Genomic DNA, 13963 nt, shown 5'->3' with positions numbered 1-13963 from the left:
AGTTCTTGCCACAATTTGCATTGCTGAGTGGTGGCACAGCAGGGACTTGTCCATTCCTTGTCCTCCTGCTGACCTAGAGCCTCCAGTCCTGGCAGTTCTGTGCTAAAAACTTGGGGAGATATGCTGGAGCAGATGGGTTGGGGGTTTTTCTTGCTTTTAGTAGTTGATTTTATTGTATAGCACAAAACTGAGATCGACTTCTCCACATCTGACAAGCCCCTGGGATATACTTGGGAAAAGCTTTCAGGTCTAGGTGCAAGCCAAGACCAAACTGTAGGTGAAAGCAACCTGCTCTTGATGCTTTCCAGCTCTTGAAGAGATGTGGGAGGAAAAGGTCATCATAGAATCATGGAATGGTTCGGGTTGGAAGGGATGTTAATGATCATCTAGATCCAACCCCCTGCACGGGCAGGGACACCTCCCACCAGCCCAGGCTGCTCCAAGCCCCATCCAACCTGCCCTTCAACACTGCCAGGGATGGGGCAGCCACAGCTTCCCTGGGCAGCCTGGGCCAGGGTCTCACCACCCTCACACTCCAGAATTCCCTCCTCATGTCTCACCTCAATCTCCCCTCTTCCAGTTTCCATCTATTCCCCATTGTCTTCTCTGGCTCTGAGCACTTGCTTCTCCTGCAGATGCATTGCAAGCAGTTCTCTGGAGCATCTGGACTTTCCTCAGTGTCTTGGATCTTGAGTCTTCAGGGAGTGGATGCACTTGGCTTCCAGTTGCTACAGAAACTCAAGGCTCTGCTGCTCCAACCCTGGGCATGTCCCGCTGCCTGTCCTGCTCCATCCCTTCTCACCTGGATGCTCTGCCACTCTCCGAGGAGGAGGTTTGCTGCAGCATGGTGGTGGATCCCTCGTGCAGACCTCAAACCCCAGGCCTGGGCAGCGTGGGTGGGTGGAGGCTCGGTGGGGTGGTGGGATGTGGCCACAGGGTGGGCTTGGCCTCCTGTGCGGGCGAGCGCAGGGGAAGTGAGCTCAGCTCTGCGGCTCCCACGCTGCCGCTTCCTCCTCATTGACATCTCACACCCTGTCAGATGGGGACAGGGGAGAGGAAGGAGGGCTTTGGACAAGGGTTTGTAGCCAGAGGACAAGGGGGAATGGGTTAGAAGTGGAAGAGGGGAGATTGAGGTTGGACATGTGGAGGAAATGGGAAGGCTCCAGGGAGAGCTTAGAGCAGCTTCCAGTGCCTGAAGGGGCTCTAGGAAAGCTGGGGAGGGGCTTGGGACAAGGGCAGGGAGGGAGAGGACAAGGGGGAATGGATGAAAACTGGGAGAGGGGAGATTGAGGTGAGACATGAGGAGGGAATTCTGGAGTGTGAGGGTGGTGAGAGCCTGGCCCAGGTTGCCCAGGGAAGCTGTGGCTGCCCCATCCCTGGCAGTGTTGAAGGGCAGGTTGGATGGGGCTTGGAGCAGCCTGGGCTGGTGGGAGGTGTCCCTGCCCATGCAGGGGGTTGGATCTGGATCATCTCGAAGGTCCCTTCCAACCCAAACCACTCTGTGATGATTCTGTGATTCAATGTGTGGGGATTGCAGGGACAGAGCTGCCTGGCTGGCCCTGCCTGCAGGAGGGGACCTGGGGCACAGCCTCCATCCCTGGTGCCAGGGCCTGGGAAGCTGCTGTGGCTGAGCTGCTGATCAGCTCCCCTCTTCCCTTCCCACATGGGTCTGTGCTCTCGGAAACGTGGTTTTGCTTCCTACTAAGACCTATTTCTGCCTTTCTTCTGAGCAGGAGATGAAGCATATTTGCTCTCCCAGCTCCTGCTGGGCTGCAAGGAGGAAGCTGGTTTGACCCTTGGGTCATCACCTTATTTGGTGGCACCACAGAAAGGATCAGAAGGTCCCCCAGGAGTCTCCAGATCACCAAAGAGGGGAGTTTTGACACCAGTGAGGAAACTTGAGGTTTATGGTTTCGGGACTTCCCTGCCCTGGAGTAAATCTCTGCGTGTTCCTGGCTCTCCCAACATCAGGTGAGTGGCCTTGGTGCTGTTGGGCTTGTGGCAGGGTTTTGAGGATGAGGAGGGGGTTTGGGATGGTGGTCTGCTCTCACCCTGCATGTCACCTCAAGCAACACCATGGGAATTTTGCCCTGCTGCAGAGCTTCTGCCATCTGCTCCATTTCACTTGCATGAGGAGTGGTTCTCTCTTTTCCTTCTTGATTTTTACACTTCAAACTTCCTTGAAAATGGAGGAAATGAAACCAAAGGGCTTTTTTTTTTTTCTTTTGTGACTGACTGAGATGGAAGAAGCTCAAACTTCTTCCAGAGAAGAAATGAAATTCAGAGTGAAGGCAGAAAAAAGTATCTCCCCAGGTGTTTGTGCTGGCTGCAGGAGTTTGAGGACCACTTGGTCTGGCAAGTGGGGGTGCCCCAGGCTGTGATGTCCCTTGGTGGGCTGTAGTAGCACAGTTAATCTCCAAACTGCTGCAGAAAGTCCTGATGGTGCTGGTGCCTGGACATGGGACATGGACGTTGAGGGACCTGCTGATCCCACCACACAGGGTCCCATGGCAGGGCTGAAACCTTTCTCCAGAGTTTTGAAGCCTTTCCCAGCTGGGTAAATCCAGGCAAACTCTTGTCTCCTTCAGTGGCTGGATTTGCTGGGGTTTTGGGGCTGCATGAGGACCCTGGGAGTGGGGAGACATGGGGTGGGAAGGGAGAGGGAGAGCAGGGGTAGATGGGGGTGAGGAGGAAGGGGGCTTCCCTGTTCCTGTTGCTGTGGAAATGGGTTGTTTTTTTTTTTCCCTCTCTCTTTGCCTTGGCATTTGTGGGAAAAGCCATTTATGCTGACTTTCACACTGGGATTGGTAGTTGGGAGGTCCCTCTGTCCAGAAGGCTCTGATTTGTACCCTGGGTGCTGGGTTTGCTGAAATCCCGAGCAGCCCCAGGAGACCCCAAGCTCTGTGGGGTCTGAGCGTCCTGAGTCTCACCTAAACAACCTAAGGGGCTGGGTGCTGGTGTCTGACAGTGGGGACTCCACACCTGGGGACATGTTCAAGCTCAGCTTGGGATGCAAAGGGAAATAACAGCACCTTCTTCTTCCCCTGTGGGAAGCTCATCCCTTGGCTCCTGTCAAAGCTCCTGTGCTGGGCTCTGGGGGCAAGCAGGGAACTAGGGGGTCACACTGGGAATATCATAGAATCATGGAATGGTTTGGGTCGGAAGGGACCTTAAAGATCATCCAGATCCAACCCCCTGCATGGGAAGGGACACCTCCCAGCAGCCCAGGCTGCTCCAAGCCCCATCCAACCTGCCCTTCAACACTGCCAGGGATGGGGCAGCCACAGCTTCCCTGGGCAACCTGGGCCAGGCTCTCACCACCCTCACACTCCAGAATTCCCTCCTCATGTCTCACCTCAATCTCCCCTCTGCCAGTTTTCATCCATCCCCCCTTGTCCTCTCTCTGAGATGCCCTGCACGGGGTGCTGCCCAGACAGTTCCTCTTCTCCAGCTCCAGCAGGGTGGGCAACATGGCTCTCAGCAGCCAAACTCCCCCCCCCAAAAGCCACCACCTCTGCTACCCAAACCCCTCGCAGGGCTTTTCCTGCGCAAGCCAGGCTGCAAGGGCTGCCTGGTTCCTGGGGAGCAGCAGAAGAGCAGGGAGCTGTGTGACCCGTGGCAGGGGCTGGTTCCCCCTGGGAACCCCCTCCCGTGTCTGCCTGGCCCCCCCATCTTCCTCCTCCTCCCCAGGAGCTGTGTGTGAGAGCCCGACCCGGCTGGGAGCGCCGAGCTCGGGGAGCCCGGCCAGGCTCTCAGCTCCATGTGACTGCAGTTTCCGTTACCTCCTTCCGCAAAGGCTTCAATTACTGCTAAACCAGAGGGCGGGTGGCAGAGGGGACCCCCCCGTCCCGTCCCGGGTCACCCCCTCCCCTGCTCCCCCCCTCCAGGGAGCACAACCCCAGGGGGCTGCAGGATGGCTTGCGGCAAAGCCCGCCGGCCGCGCCGCGCGGTGAGTAGCTGCTCCCCAACACCTTTGGCTTGGGGTTGAGGGGGTGGAAAACCCCCTTGGGACTTTTTGGGGGAGTGTGTGTGTCCCCCCCTCTTGCCAGCTCAAAGATCTGTGGGGCCCTGCAGGGCTGGTGCCCACGCTGGGGAGAGCTGTGGCTGTGTGGGAGCAGCCTGGGTGCTCCCCAACCTCTGGCACGTGGGGTTCTCGGCAGGGCTGCGGGCAGGGGTTTCCTGCCTGGTGCTGCTTGGCCGGGCAGGTGCCACCTCCACAGCCCCAGGGAGGAGTTGGGGAGCCTTGGAGGATCTTCTGGTGTTGGGGGAGGCCAAGGTTGGGTGCCAGGAGGACACAGTGGGGTCCTTCTGCTGCCATCATGCCTGGGCATGAGGTGCTGCTGGGGACAGAGGGCTTGGGAGGGCTCCAGCCTGGGGGGGGGTCACATCTGGAATATTGTGTCCAGTTCTCAGGAAGGACAGAGAACTGATTGAAAGAGTCCAGGGCAGAGCCACAGAGATGATGAAGGGAGTAGAACATCTCCCTGATGAGGAAAGGCTGAGGGAGCTGGGTCTCTTGAGCTTGGAGGAGACTGAGGAGTAACCTCATCAATGTTTACAAATATGTTCAGGGCAGTGTCAGGAGGAAGGAGCCAGGCTTTGTTCAGTGATGTCCAGTGATAGGACAAGGGGCAATGGGTGCAAACTGGAGCACAGGAGGTTCCATGTGAACATCAGGAAGAACTTCTTTCCTGTGAGGGTGACAGAGCCCTGGGACAGGCTGCCCAGAGAGGCTGTGGAGTCTCCTTCTCTGGAGACATTCAAACCCCCCTGGACACGTTCCTGTGTGATGTGCTCTGGGTGCCCCTGCTCTGGCAGGGGGCTTGGACTGGGTGATCTTTCCAGGTCCCTTCCAACCCCTGGGATCCTGTGATTCTGGGAAGGGGGGGCTTCCTCCCCAGCCCCTCCGGATGAACAGAACACCGCTTTGAGAAGACGTCACCTCCACACTCTTGGCTGGGAGACAACCCAGGACACGTCCCCTGCTTCCTCTGTCCTGTGAGGCTGGGGCTACCCGGGCTGCCAAAAATAACCCCCTCTTTTCTCCTTCAAGCCGTGGCAGTTGTGAGAAGGCCTCTTGCCCAGCCCCACCGAGACCTCACGCCTCATTTGCCTGAGGTTCAGCTTTTCCCCCAGATGCAAATGCCGTCTGCTCCGGTTCCAGCAAGTGAGTCAAGGGGGCACCTGGTGCTGGACAGCCCCTGGGTGGACCTCTGGCAGGGCTGGGTGTTGGAGGAGACTCGGGGGTGGTTGGGTTGGTGTCCACGGGGGGAGCTGGTTGGTGCTGGGGAGAGGGGATGTGAGCCCTGGGTGGGGAGAAGCCGCTGCTGGGGGGTTACAGTTCAGTGGTGTTTGCCAGCAGCTGTGGGGCCACATCGGGGCCTTTCCCGTCCGTGCTGCCCCGTGTGGGGAGCAGGCTGCCACCTCCCTGTCCCTTCTCTTCTCCTGGCCCCCAGGTTCTCCTTGGTGGACCCCCATGAGGACTCTTGCTGGGGGCGGGTGTGCTCGGTGCTGGGGCTTTTCACTGCTTCTCCATGGGCAGCTTGTGGTGGCTCAGGTCTTCTGGGGCATGGTGGTTGTAGAATCGTAGGATGGTTTGAGTTGGAAGGGACCTTTAAAGATCATTTAGTTCCAACCCCCCTGTGTGGGCAAGGACACCTCCCTGCCCATCGCTGGGGCACGTTGGGAGCCCAGGAGCAATGACAGGAGCTGCACACCTGCCTGTGGGCAGGAGGATCCTGCAGGAGGTCCAGCTGGGCCATTTGGTGTAAGAGGTCTGCAGCTTTTGACCTTCTCGCCTGTCTCCATCCCTGCAGGAGTGCTGCTGCTGAGATGGAGGCCCTGCTCCCTGGTCTCTCCCTGCTTCTGATCCTCCTGGCAGCAGGGTGGGGACACGGGGCGGGTGCAGCCTGGGCAACGTCTCCTGGTGGCTGCAAGCTCGTAAGTCCTCTCCTGCAAACCCTCCCCCTTCTGACTGCTTGGTCCTGCCCTGCAAAGCCCGGGTGCCTCAGCATCTCCCCACCTTCCCAGCTACTGGCTTAGCTAAGGAGTGGACTGGGGTGCCAAGGTTCTAACCATCGAGCCACCTCCTCTATCCTCACTTTGCTCCCCAAACTTCTCCCTTGTCCTCTCCCCCCATCTCCCACCTCTCGGAGCAGCGTTAAGTGTCCATGTCCTGCTTTTTAGATGCAGAGCACGGTGGACTGCAGTGGCAGGTGGCTGAGCTGTGTCCCAGGAGACCTTCGAGGTGATGCTGAGGAGCTGTTGCTTGATGACAACACTATCCAGGTTCTGGGCAATGCTTCTCTGCTCTCACATCACCAGCTGCGACACCTCAGCTTGACCAAGAACCGGCTGGAGCTCATTGAGCCCGGAGCCTTCCTCAGCAGCCAAGGCCTCCACGTCCTCTCCTTGGCAGACAACCTCCTCTTCACCAACTACTCGCTGACAGCAGCTGCTCTTTCTGCTCTGCCAGCCTTGAGGATGCTGGATCTAGCTGGAAACCGCCTCACTGAGGATATGGTGTCAGTTTTGGTCCAAAACCTGTCTTCCTTGGAGTCCCTGTCAGTGGCCAGGAACATCATCATGAGGCTGGACTCCTCCATCTTCATTAACCTGACACAGCTGTTGGAGCTGAACCTGGAAAAGAACTACATCTTTGAGATTGACCAAGCTTTTGAAGGGCTGCAGAAGCTGCAGAGGCTCAATGTCGCTTACAACTACCTCCCGTGCGTGGTGGAGTTTGGCCTGACCCAGCTCCGGGTGCTCAACCTCAGCCACAATGTCATCGAGTGGTTTCTGGCCCTGGAAATCGATGACCTCTTTGAGTTGGAGGTGTTGGACCTGTCCCACAACCACCTCCTCTTCTTCCCCGTGTTGCCCCGGCAGAGCAGGCTGCGCTCCTTGCTGCTGCAGGACAACCAGGTGAGCTTCTACCAGCGCCTGCCCAACGGCACCTCCCTGGCCGACGTCACGGTGCAGTTCCTGCTGGTTGATGGCAACTCCACCAACATCACCACAGTCAGTCTCTGGGATGAGATCTGCCACAGCAACCTCTCCTCCCTGCGCCTCCTGGACATGAGCCAGAACCAGGTCTGGTACCTGCCAGAGGGTTTCCTGGCCCGGATGCCTTCCCTGACCCACTTGAAGCTCAACCAGAACTGCCTGGAGACGTTCCACCTGTCAGAGGAAGACCCCTTGGCCATGCTGATGGAGCTGGACCTCAGCCAGAACCAGCTGGCAGAGCTGGGGGCAGAGGTGGGTACCAGGGACATCCTGCCCAACCTGCAGCTCTTCAACCTCAGCACCAACAGGCTGCAGGTGCTTCCTCCTGGGGTTTTCACCTACACCAGGAAGATCACTACTGTGGACCTCAGCCACAACCGGGTTGACCTCTGTCCCCAGCCAGCTGTCACAGGTGAGGTGGAGAGTCCTCTCTGTGTGGACATCAGGGGTGTCCAGACCTTGACTCACCTCTCCCTGGCAGGCTGTGGTCTGCAGGGACTGGGTGGCCACCCCTTCCAGGGGACATCCCTGACGCATTTGGACCTCTCCCACAACCACCACGCGCTGTCTGGAGACCTGGAGTGGCTGCAGGACCTCGCTTTGACACTGCAGGTGTTGTCCCTGAGGAACACCAGCCTCTCCTCCACCCCCGTGGACTTCTCTGCCTTTAACAGCCTAGTGCACCTGGACCTCTCGGGCAACTCCTTGACCATCTTCCCCACCTCCCTCAGCATCCTGAAGCTGCACAGCCTGGACCTGCGGGACAACCTCCTCCCGGCTCTGCCACCGGACGTGGCAAGGACGCTGCTGGCAAGGAGCCTGCAGCAGGTCTACCTCAGCCAAAACCCCTACAACTGCTGCACTCTGGGCTGGTGGGATGCCCTGCAGGAGGTGGAGGGGCTGCGTGTCCCCGACGGGCAGGAGGTGACCTGCAGCTTCTCCTCACGCACGCTCAGTCCCCGGGCGCTGCCCGGCGCCGTCCTGCGGAGCTGCCGCTGGCGCACGGCCGACCTGGCCCTCCTCTACCTGGTGCTGGCCCTGCCCACCTGCCTCACCCTCCTGGTGGCCTTCGTCGTGGTCTTCCTCATGCTGAAGGAGAAGCTGCTGAAGATGGTGAAAAGCAGGTGTGGGGTGTCCAGCCCTCGCTGAGGGACAAGAGGAAGGGTGAATGCCACCGGTTGTCGGGAGCGCAGGTGATGATCCCCCTGAGGTGGGTGAGCTGGTGGTTTGCTGGGCTGGGAGAGCTGCTCTTCCTGCCACCGACGCCCTGAGGGTGCCCCAGGGGTGCAGTGGCTGGGGATGGAGCCTGGAGCCGTGCTGGCCATCCCTAAGGGACACATCTTGAGCAGAAACCTTCAGCTGATGTCGAGGAAGGACGTGACGCTGAACAACCTCTGGGCCAAAGGGACATGAACAGTTGCCCCCCAGTGCTGGGTGGTTTTTTTGCCCCCATTCAGGCAGTTCCTTTTATTTATTCACCCCAATTCTCTGCTGCAAAACATCCTCCAGCTCTGCAAGCAGCCTCCATGGGCTGGGCTGGAGCAGGCACTGCCTGGGCACTGTGGAGAAGGTCTCCATGGCTGCAGCTTCCTGGGCTGCTCTGGCCAGCATCAGCAAACTGGCAGGCAGCCCTGGGTCTGCTGCTGAGAAGACAGGCACTGTCAGCAGGGCTGGGAAACACATCCTGGGGTGAAGTTGCTTGGTGGAGTCATGCTCCTGGCTAGAAGAACCCATTCAAAAGGACCCAAGTTGCAACGGTGTCAAATACTGACTCAAGACAGGAGGATCAGTTATCTTGGAGGTCGTGTTTGCTCATCAAGTCCTTTCCCTCCAGCAGCTGCTGGATTAAAGAGGTGTGAAGGAGATGAAATAGGAGTGGGCCTTCTTCTCTGTTGCAGCAGGCCACGGGCTCCAGCAGCACGGGTGGGTTTCCTGCCCCCAGCCCTGGTGGCAGCACCTCCCAGCTCTCCTGTGCTCCCAGGGGAGGTGGCACTGCTCCTCAGAGGGTCACCATGGGTGGAAGGGAGAGGGGATGGTGGTTTGTGCTACCTCAAAAGCCCTGCTGGGAACCAGAGCAGCTTTATTCCATGGGATGTCTCCAGCGAAACGTGTCTTGAGTTTACTAGGTGATCTGTGAGGTCCCTTCCAACCCAACCCATTCCATGATTCTTGAAGGAGAACACAGGGTGTGGGAAATGAGTGGTGTGGGGGAACACCATGGGGGCTTGTCCTCATCTGGACTCAGATGAGCTTGGTGGGGTGTGCTGGGGGCACAAGGTGGTGGAGTCTCCTTGTCTGGAGACATTTCCAACCTGTCTGGATCTGTTTCTGTGGGATCTACTGTAGGTGATCCTGCACTGGCAGGGGGTTGGACTGGATGACCCTTCCCACCCTGACCACTCTGTGACTCTGCCTTACACTGGGGTTGTTCTGGGAGGTGGTGGAGATACCTGAGGCTGATGTGGGGCTGGGGGTGGTGCTGGGGGGGCCCAGGCAGGTGCTGGCAGCATCAGGGCAGCATCCAGCAGGCACAGGGATCAGGGTGACTGGTGAGCCTGGCATGGAGAGGAGATGAGGAGAGGCTGAGGGACCTGGGATCGTGTAGTTGGAAGGAGGCTGAGGGGAGAGCTCATTGCTTCCAGAGCTCCCTGAAAGGAGGGTGTGGTGAGGGGGCTTTGGCCTCTTCTCCCAAGTGAGTAACAGGACCAGAGGAAATGGCCTGAAGCTGCACCAGGGGAGGGTCAGGCTGGAGATGAGAAGGGATGTATTTACCCCAAGAGTGTTGGGACAGTAGAACAGGCTGCCCAGGGAGGTGGTGGAGTCACCATCCCTGGAAGTGGTTAGAAGAAATGTAGATACAGGGCTTAGGAAGCATTGAACAGATGAATCAGGTTCTGGAAGGGGGGATGTAGGTTATGGTTGGACTTGATCTTCAAGGTCCCTTCCAACCAGGATGATTCCATGATTCAGTGATTCTCTGGCTGGTTGCTGACCCCAGGCTGGAAGATCCATACTGGACCAACTGGGGCTGAGCACTGGCAAGGCTCTGGAAACCCAGCTGCCAGATCCATCTCAGAAAACAGCTGCTTTCTTGGCCCAATTGGAGACCAAAACTGCCAGAACCACATCAGGCCTCAGCTGGGGAGTCCCAAAGCTCATTTCAGCTCTTCTTCTGCCCATAAACCACAGGCCCAAGGGACAGCAGTGACCTGTGAATACATCCCTGCCACCTCCCCTGGTGGGTCTCCCAGCTGGCAGGGTGGGCAGGGTGCCCCTGTGAGCAGCCTGGGGCCCTTTCCCCCTGCTGTGGGTGCTGGGCCTGCCCTTGGAGGGTGGATCTGGGTGCTTCCTCCACCACGGTGGCTGCTTCTGCTTTTGGCAGGGGGGTGTGAGGCACAGCTGTGGGGAAGGCACGTCTGTAGGAACCCAGGGCATGGAGAAGTTGTTTGTGGGTGGTGTTGAGCCCGTGTTGGGGGGGGGGGGGGGAATACTCAAGGCTCCTCCACCATGGGAGGTGTTGGCAGGTTGGCCCCAGGCACGGGGACATGGTGCTGGGAAAGTTGAGGCTGGGACCTGCCAGGGATGTCAGGGCAACACGATGAGCTTCCAGGCTTTTAAGAGTGGTTGGTGTCCTTACAAAGCTGCTGGTCATCATCTTTGCAAGGGCATGGAGATCAGGGAGGCCCCTCAGTGACTGCAGAAAGGCAAATGTCACCCCCATCTTCTGTAAGAGCCAAAGGGACATCCTGGGGAGCAACAGGACAGTCACCCTCCTGGTGGGAAACCCAGGGAGTGTGCTTGCTTGGAGCACAGGTCTAGAGGAGGGTGTCTGGGAGTGGTCAGCATGGATGAAGCAGGGGGAGGTGGTGCCTCTCCCAGTGCAGCAGGGGGCTTGTAGGCAAGGGGAGGGCAGGGGGGGCCATTCCCTCCCCTCCAGCAGGGCTTCCAACACCGTGTCCCACAGGGTTCTTGCACCCAAGTGAGGATGTCACGCTCTGGCTGGGCAGGTGGACAACCAGGTCTGTAAAAATCAGCAGGGAGCTGTGGTGTGATGAGGGAGGGGAGCAGGGGTGAAGGGTTTGTGTGACTCTGAACCCACCTCAGCCTTGGGGACCTTCTGCCACACTATTTTATTGCGTTTTGGGGTTGTTTTTTTTTTGGATACTACATCTTCCCAGAGCTGAGCACTTCCTGGGAGACCATCACCCAGGAGAACAAGGAAGCCAAACACCTCACTTCATCAGCTTGAGATCATGGTATTTTCAAAAGTACCTTCAAGTCCAACTTATTTCTAGATGCTCCATCTCTTAAATGCCAAGATTTACATTGGAGTCAGTGGGAGCTGGAGGATTAAGCACCATCTTCACTGTGAGGGTGGTGAGAGCCTGGCCCAGGTTGCCCAGGGAAGCTGTGGCTGCCCCATCCCTGGCAGTGTTGAAGGGCAGGTTGGATGGGGCTTGGAGCAGCCTGGGCTGGTGGGAGGTGTCCCTGCCCATGCAGGGGGTTGGGACTGGGTGATCTTGAAGGTCCCTCCCAACCCAAACCAGCCTGTGAATCCATGACTCAGGAAACATGAGATGCCACGTTGCTTTCTCCAGAATGACTAGTACAAATGAAACATTCAAGTAAGTTCCAATAAAGCTCCAAAGTTGCTTTCAAGACAGAAATCTTTCCTATTTCATTTTCAGATGAAGCCAAACAGAAATCCCAGCAGGGGAGAAGCTGGTCAGGTCTTCAGCTAAGTCTGACTGAAAGAGTAAAGAGTTGAAAATTCTTGTAGCACTCAGGCACAGGAAAAGGAGACTAAAACCACCCAATACATCCAGTTTCCATGTCACTGAGCTCAGCTCAAGGTGGTTGCTGTGGCACCTCAGGGTGTCCAGAGTCAGTCCAACAGGCCTCGGTGGCACGAGCTGACAATGATGTGGATGCTCATCCCTGTGAGGGCTGTCTCTGAGCTGCCCATCCAAGACATCTTTGGCTGGAATCAGATGTCTTCATCTGAGTCCCCATCCCAGCCACAGGACTCCAGCTGCTCCTCCTGTGGAAACTCCACCTCGATGTCATAGATGAAATCCGGGTCGTCCTTCTTCTTCCTGTTCTTTTCAAAGAGCTCGTCCATGATGCTCTTCCTTTTGGCAAGTTCTTTGTCATCTAATTTGTTCAGATCTTCTTCTGGGTCGATGGTCTCTTCCTGCTGGAACTTTTCCAAGCTCTCAGCCAGGCTCTCTCCTCGCAGATGTCCCCTCAGCAGGTAGTACATCTTCTGCAGCTGGTGCAGGGAGGTTCCTGCCAGGTAAGCCTGGTGTCGTGGGTTGTTCTTCAGCTGCTCAGCTGCCAGGCTGCAGTCTGAAGAGAAGGTCCCTGTGAACAATTACAGCCACAGGCAAATCTCCTCCCATAAACTGATCCTCTTCTCCCAAACCCTTGCAAGCAAGACCTGCAGACTTAGCAGAGCCACTGCTCAGGGTATAAACGTAGCCCTGGGCTCCTCAGGGGAGACAGTGTTGTCTGGGAAACAGCCCCTCTTTGCCCCTCCCTGCATGTTGGAGTCACAGAGTGGCTGGGGTTGGAAGGGAGCTCTGGAGATCACCCAGTCCAACCCCCCTGCCAGAGCAGGGTCCCCTAGAGCAGATCCCACAGGAACACATCCAGGTGGGGCTGGAATGTCTCCAGGGATGGAGACTCCACAGCCTCCCTGGGCAGCCTGTCCCAGGGCTCTGTCACCCTCACAGTCAAGAAGCTTTTCCTCATATTGAACTTGACCCTCCTGAGCTCCAGTTTGTGCCCATTGCCCCTTGTCCTGTCCCTGGACACCCCTGAGCAGAGTCTGGCCCATCCTCCTGCCACCCCCTGCAGATATTGCTCAGCACTGATCAGATCCCCCCTCAGCCTCCTTTTCTCCAGCTGAGCAGCCCCAGCTCTCCCAGCCTTTCCTCACAGGCAGGTGCTCCAGCCCCCTCAGCATCTCAGTGCCCTGGGCTGGACTCTCTCCAGTAGCTCCTTGTCCTTCTGGAACTGGGGAGCCCAGAACTGGACACAATATTCCAGATGTGGCCTCACCAGGGCAGAGCAGAGGGGGAGAAGAACCCCCCTCCATCTGCTAGACACACTCTTCTTAATATCCCCAAGAAGAGCTCCAGGGAAGATCCCACACCTGAGAACTGGGAGAAATTCCTGACAGGCATGACGTGCAGGCGAGTCTTCTCCTTGCCCTCTTCTGTGTAGACCAGGATGATGGAGGGGGGCTGGAAACGAACACCACACTTCTTGGCAAGGTAGGACATGGCAGCTCTTGTGGGCAGCTCTGCCAGGTGTCCTCAGCTCCCTGAAAAACCAGGAGAAAGGGAAAAGAAGCCTGAGGGTCTCTCAGCACTGTCCTTTTGGTCGGGGTTAGAGCGACCTGAGCTCACCCAGCCAGGGTGTGAAGTCTCCCAGGTGGCAGGGGAACCCGCAGGTGCCCTGTCAGCCGGGTGCCAGGGGGTGGGGTGCCCCCCAGCTCCTGCCTTAAAGCTTTGGGGCTTGGTGTTGGGCTTTCGTGCCCCACAGCAGCTCGTGTGCTGCTCTGCCCGCTGAGGAAGGCGCTGCAGGGCCTGTCTGTGCTCATTTGTTGTCACAGCGCAAAGTGCCACTAAACAGCCAATCGAGGCACGAGGAGTTTTCTTCCCCACCCAGACTTGTTGCCTGCTGGGTCCGTGGCTCTGGAAAGCCAGGAACGGTTTACCTGCCACAGCCTCTTCTGCCCCAGCTCCCAGGCTCTTCACCTCGTCCTGCCTGACGCTCCACGGGTGGGAAGCCCTGCGCGTCCCCGGGGACCACACAGCGGCCTCCTGCCGCGGGTTCCTCCGCTCACAAACCCCTCGGGGGCCGCGCCGGGCTGAGGCCTGAAGGCTGAGAGAGGGAGGAGGGAGGAGGGAGGAGCGGGCCCGCCCTCCTCGCCCTCTCCCCGGAGGCCGGC

General features: G+C 58.0%; 3 protein-coding genes across 5 annotated transcripts in view; 2 read left to right on the top strand and 1 right to left on the bottom strand.

Moving 5' to 3' along the window:
- The window catches only part of PIGX (phosphatidylinositol glycan anchor biosynthesis class X), a 39034-nt gene that overhangs the window by 18645 nt on the left and 6426 nt on the right, over window positions 1-13963 (top strand). The window lies entirely within an intron of this gene.
- NRROS (negative regulator of reactive oxygen species) lies at window positions 1893-8869 on the top strand. The gene is made up of 4 exons (XM_051625944.1): window positions 1893-1971; window positions 5054-5167; window positions 5817-5940; window positions 6187-8869. The coding sequence occupies exons 3-4, from the start codon at window positions 5833-5835 to the stop codon at window positions 8152-8154; spliced, it is 2076 nt and encodes a 691-aa protein (XP_051481904.1). The 5' UTR covers window positions 1893-1971; window positions 5054-5167; window positions 5817-5832; the 3' UTR covers window positions 8155-8869.
- Window positions 11117-13913, bottom strand: CEP19 (centrosomal protein 19). Of its 3 annotated transcripts, none has more exons than XM_051626025.1 (3): window positions 13730-13913; window positions 13163-13333; window positions 11117-12369 (listed from the first exon to the last, which is right to left on the bottom strand). In XM_051626025.1, exons 2-3 carry the CDS (start codon window positions 13290-13292, stop codon window positions 11993-11995), a joined length of 507 nt encoding a protein of 168 aa, XP_051481985.1. In that variant the 5' UTR covers window positions 13293-13333; window positions 13730-13913; the 3' UTR covers window positions 11117-11992. The 3 variants fall into 3 exon arrangements, with proteins under 3 accessions (XP_051481985.1, XP_051481987.1, XP_051481986.1); XM_051626027.1 differs by having other exon boundaries at window positions 11117-12354; XM_051626026.1 differs by having other exon boundaries at window positions 13770-13913.

The sequence above is a fragment of the Apus apus genome, chromosome 8, assembly GCF_020740795.1.
Source record: "Apus apus isolate bApuApu2 chromosome 8, bApuApu2.pri.cur, whole genome shotgun sequence".
Classification (NCBI taxonomy): domain Eukaryota; kingdom Metazoa; phylum Chordata; class Aves; order Apodiformes; family Apodidae; genus Apus; species Apus apus.
Note: the sequence above shows the minus strand (reverse complement) of the source record. Positions and strands in the feature narration are given on the sequence as shown.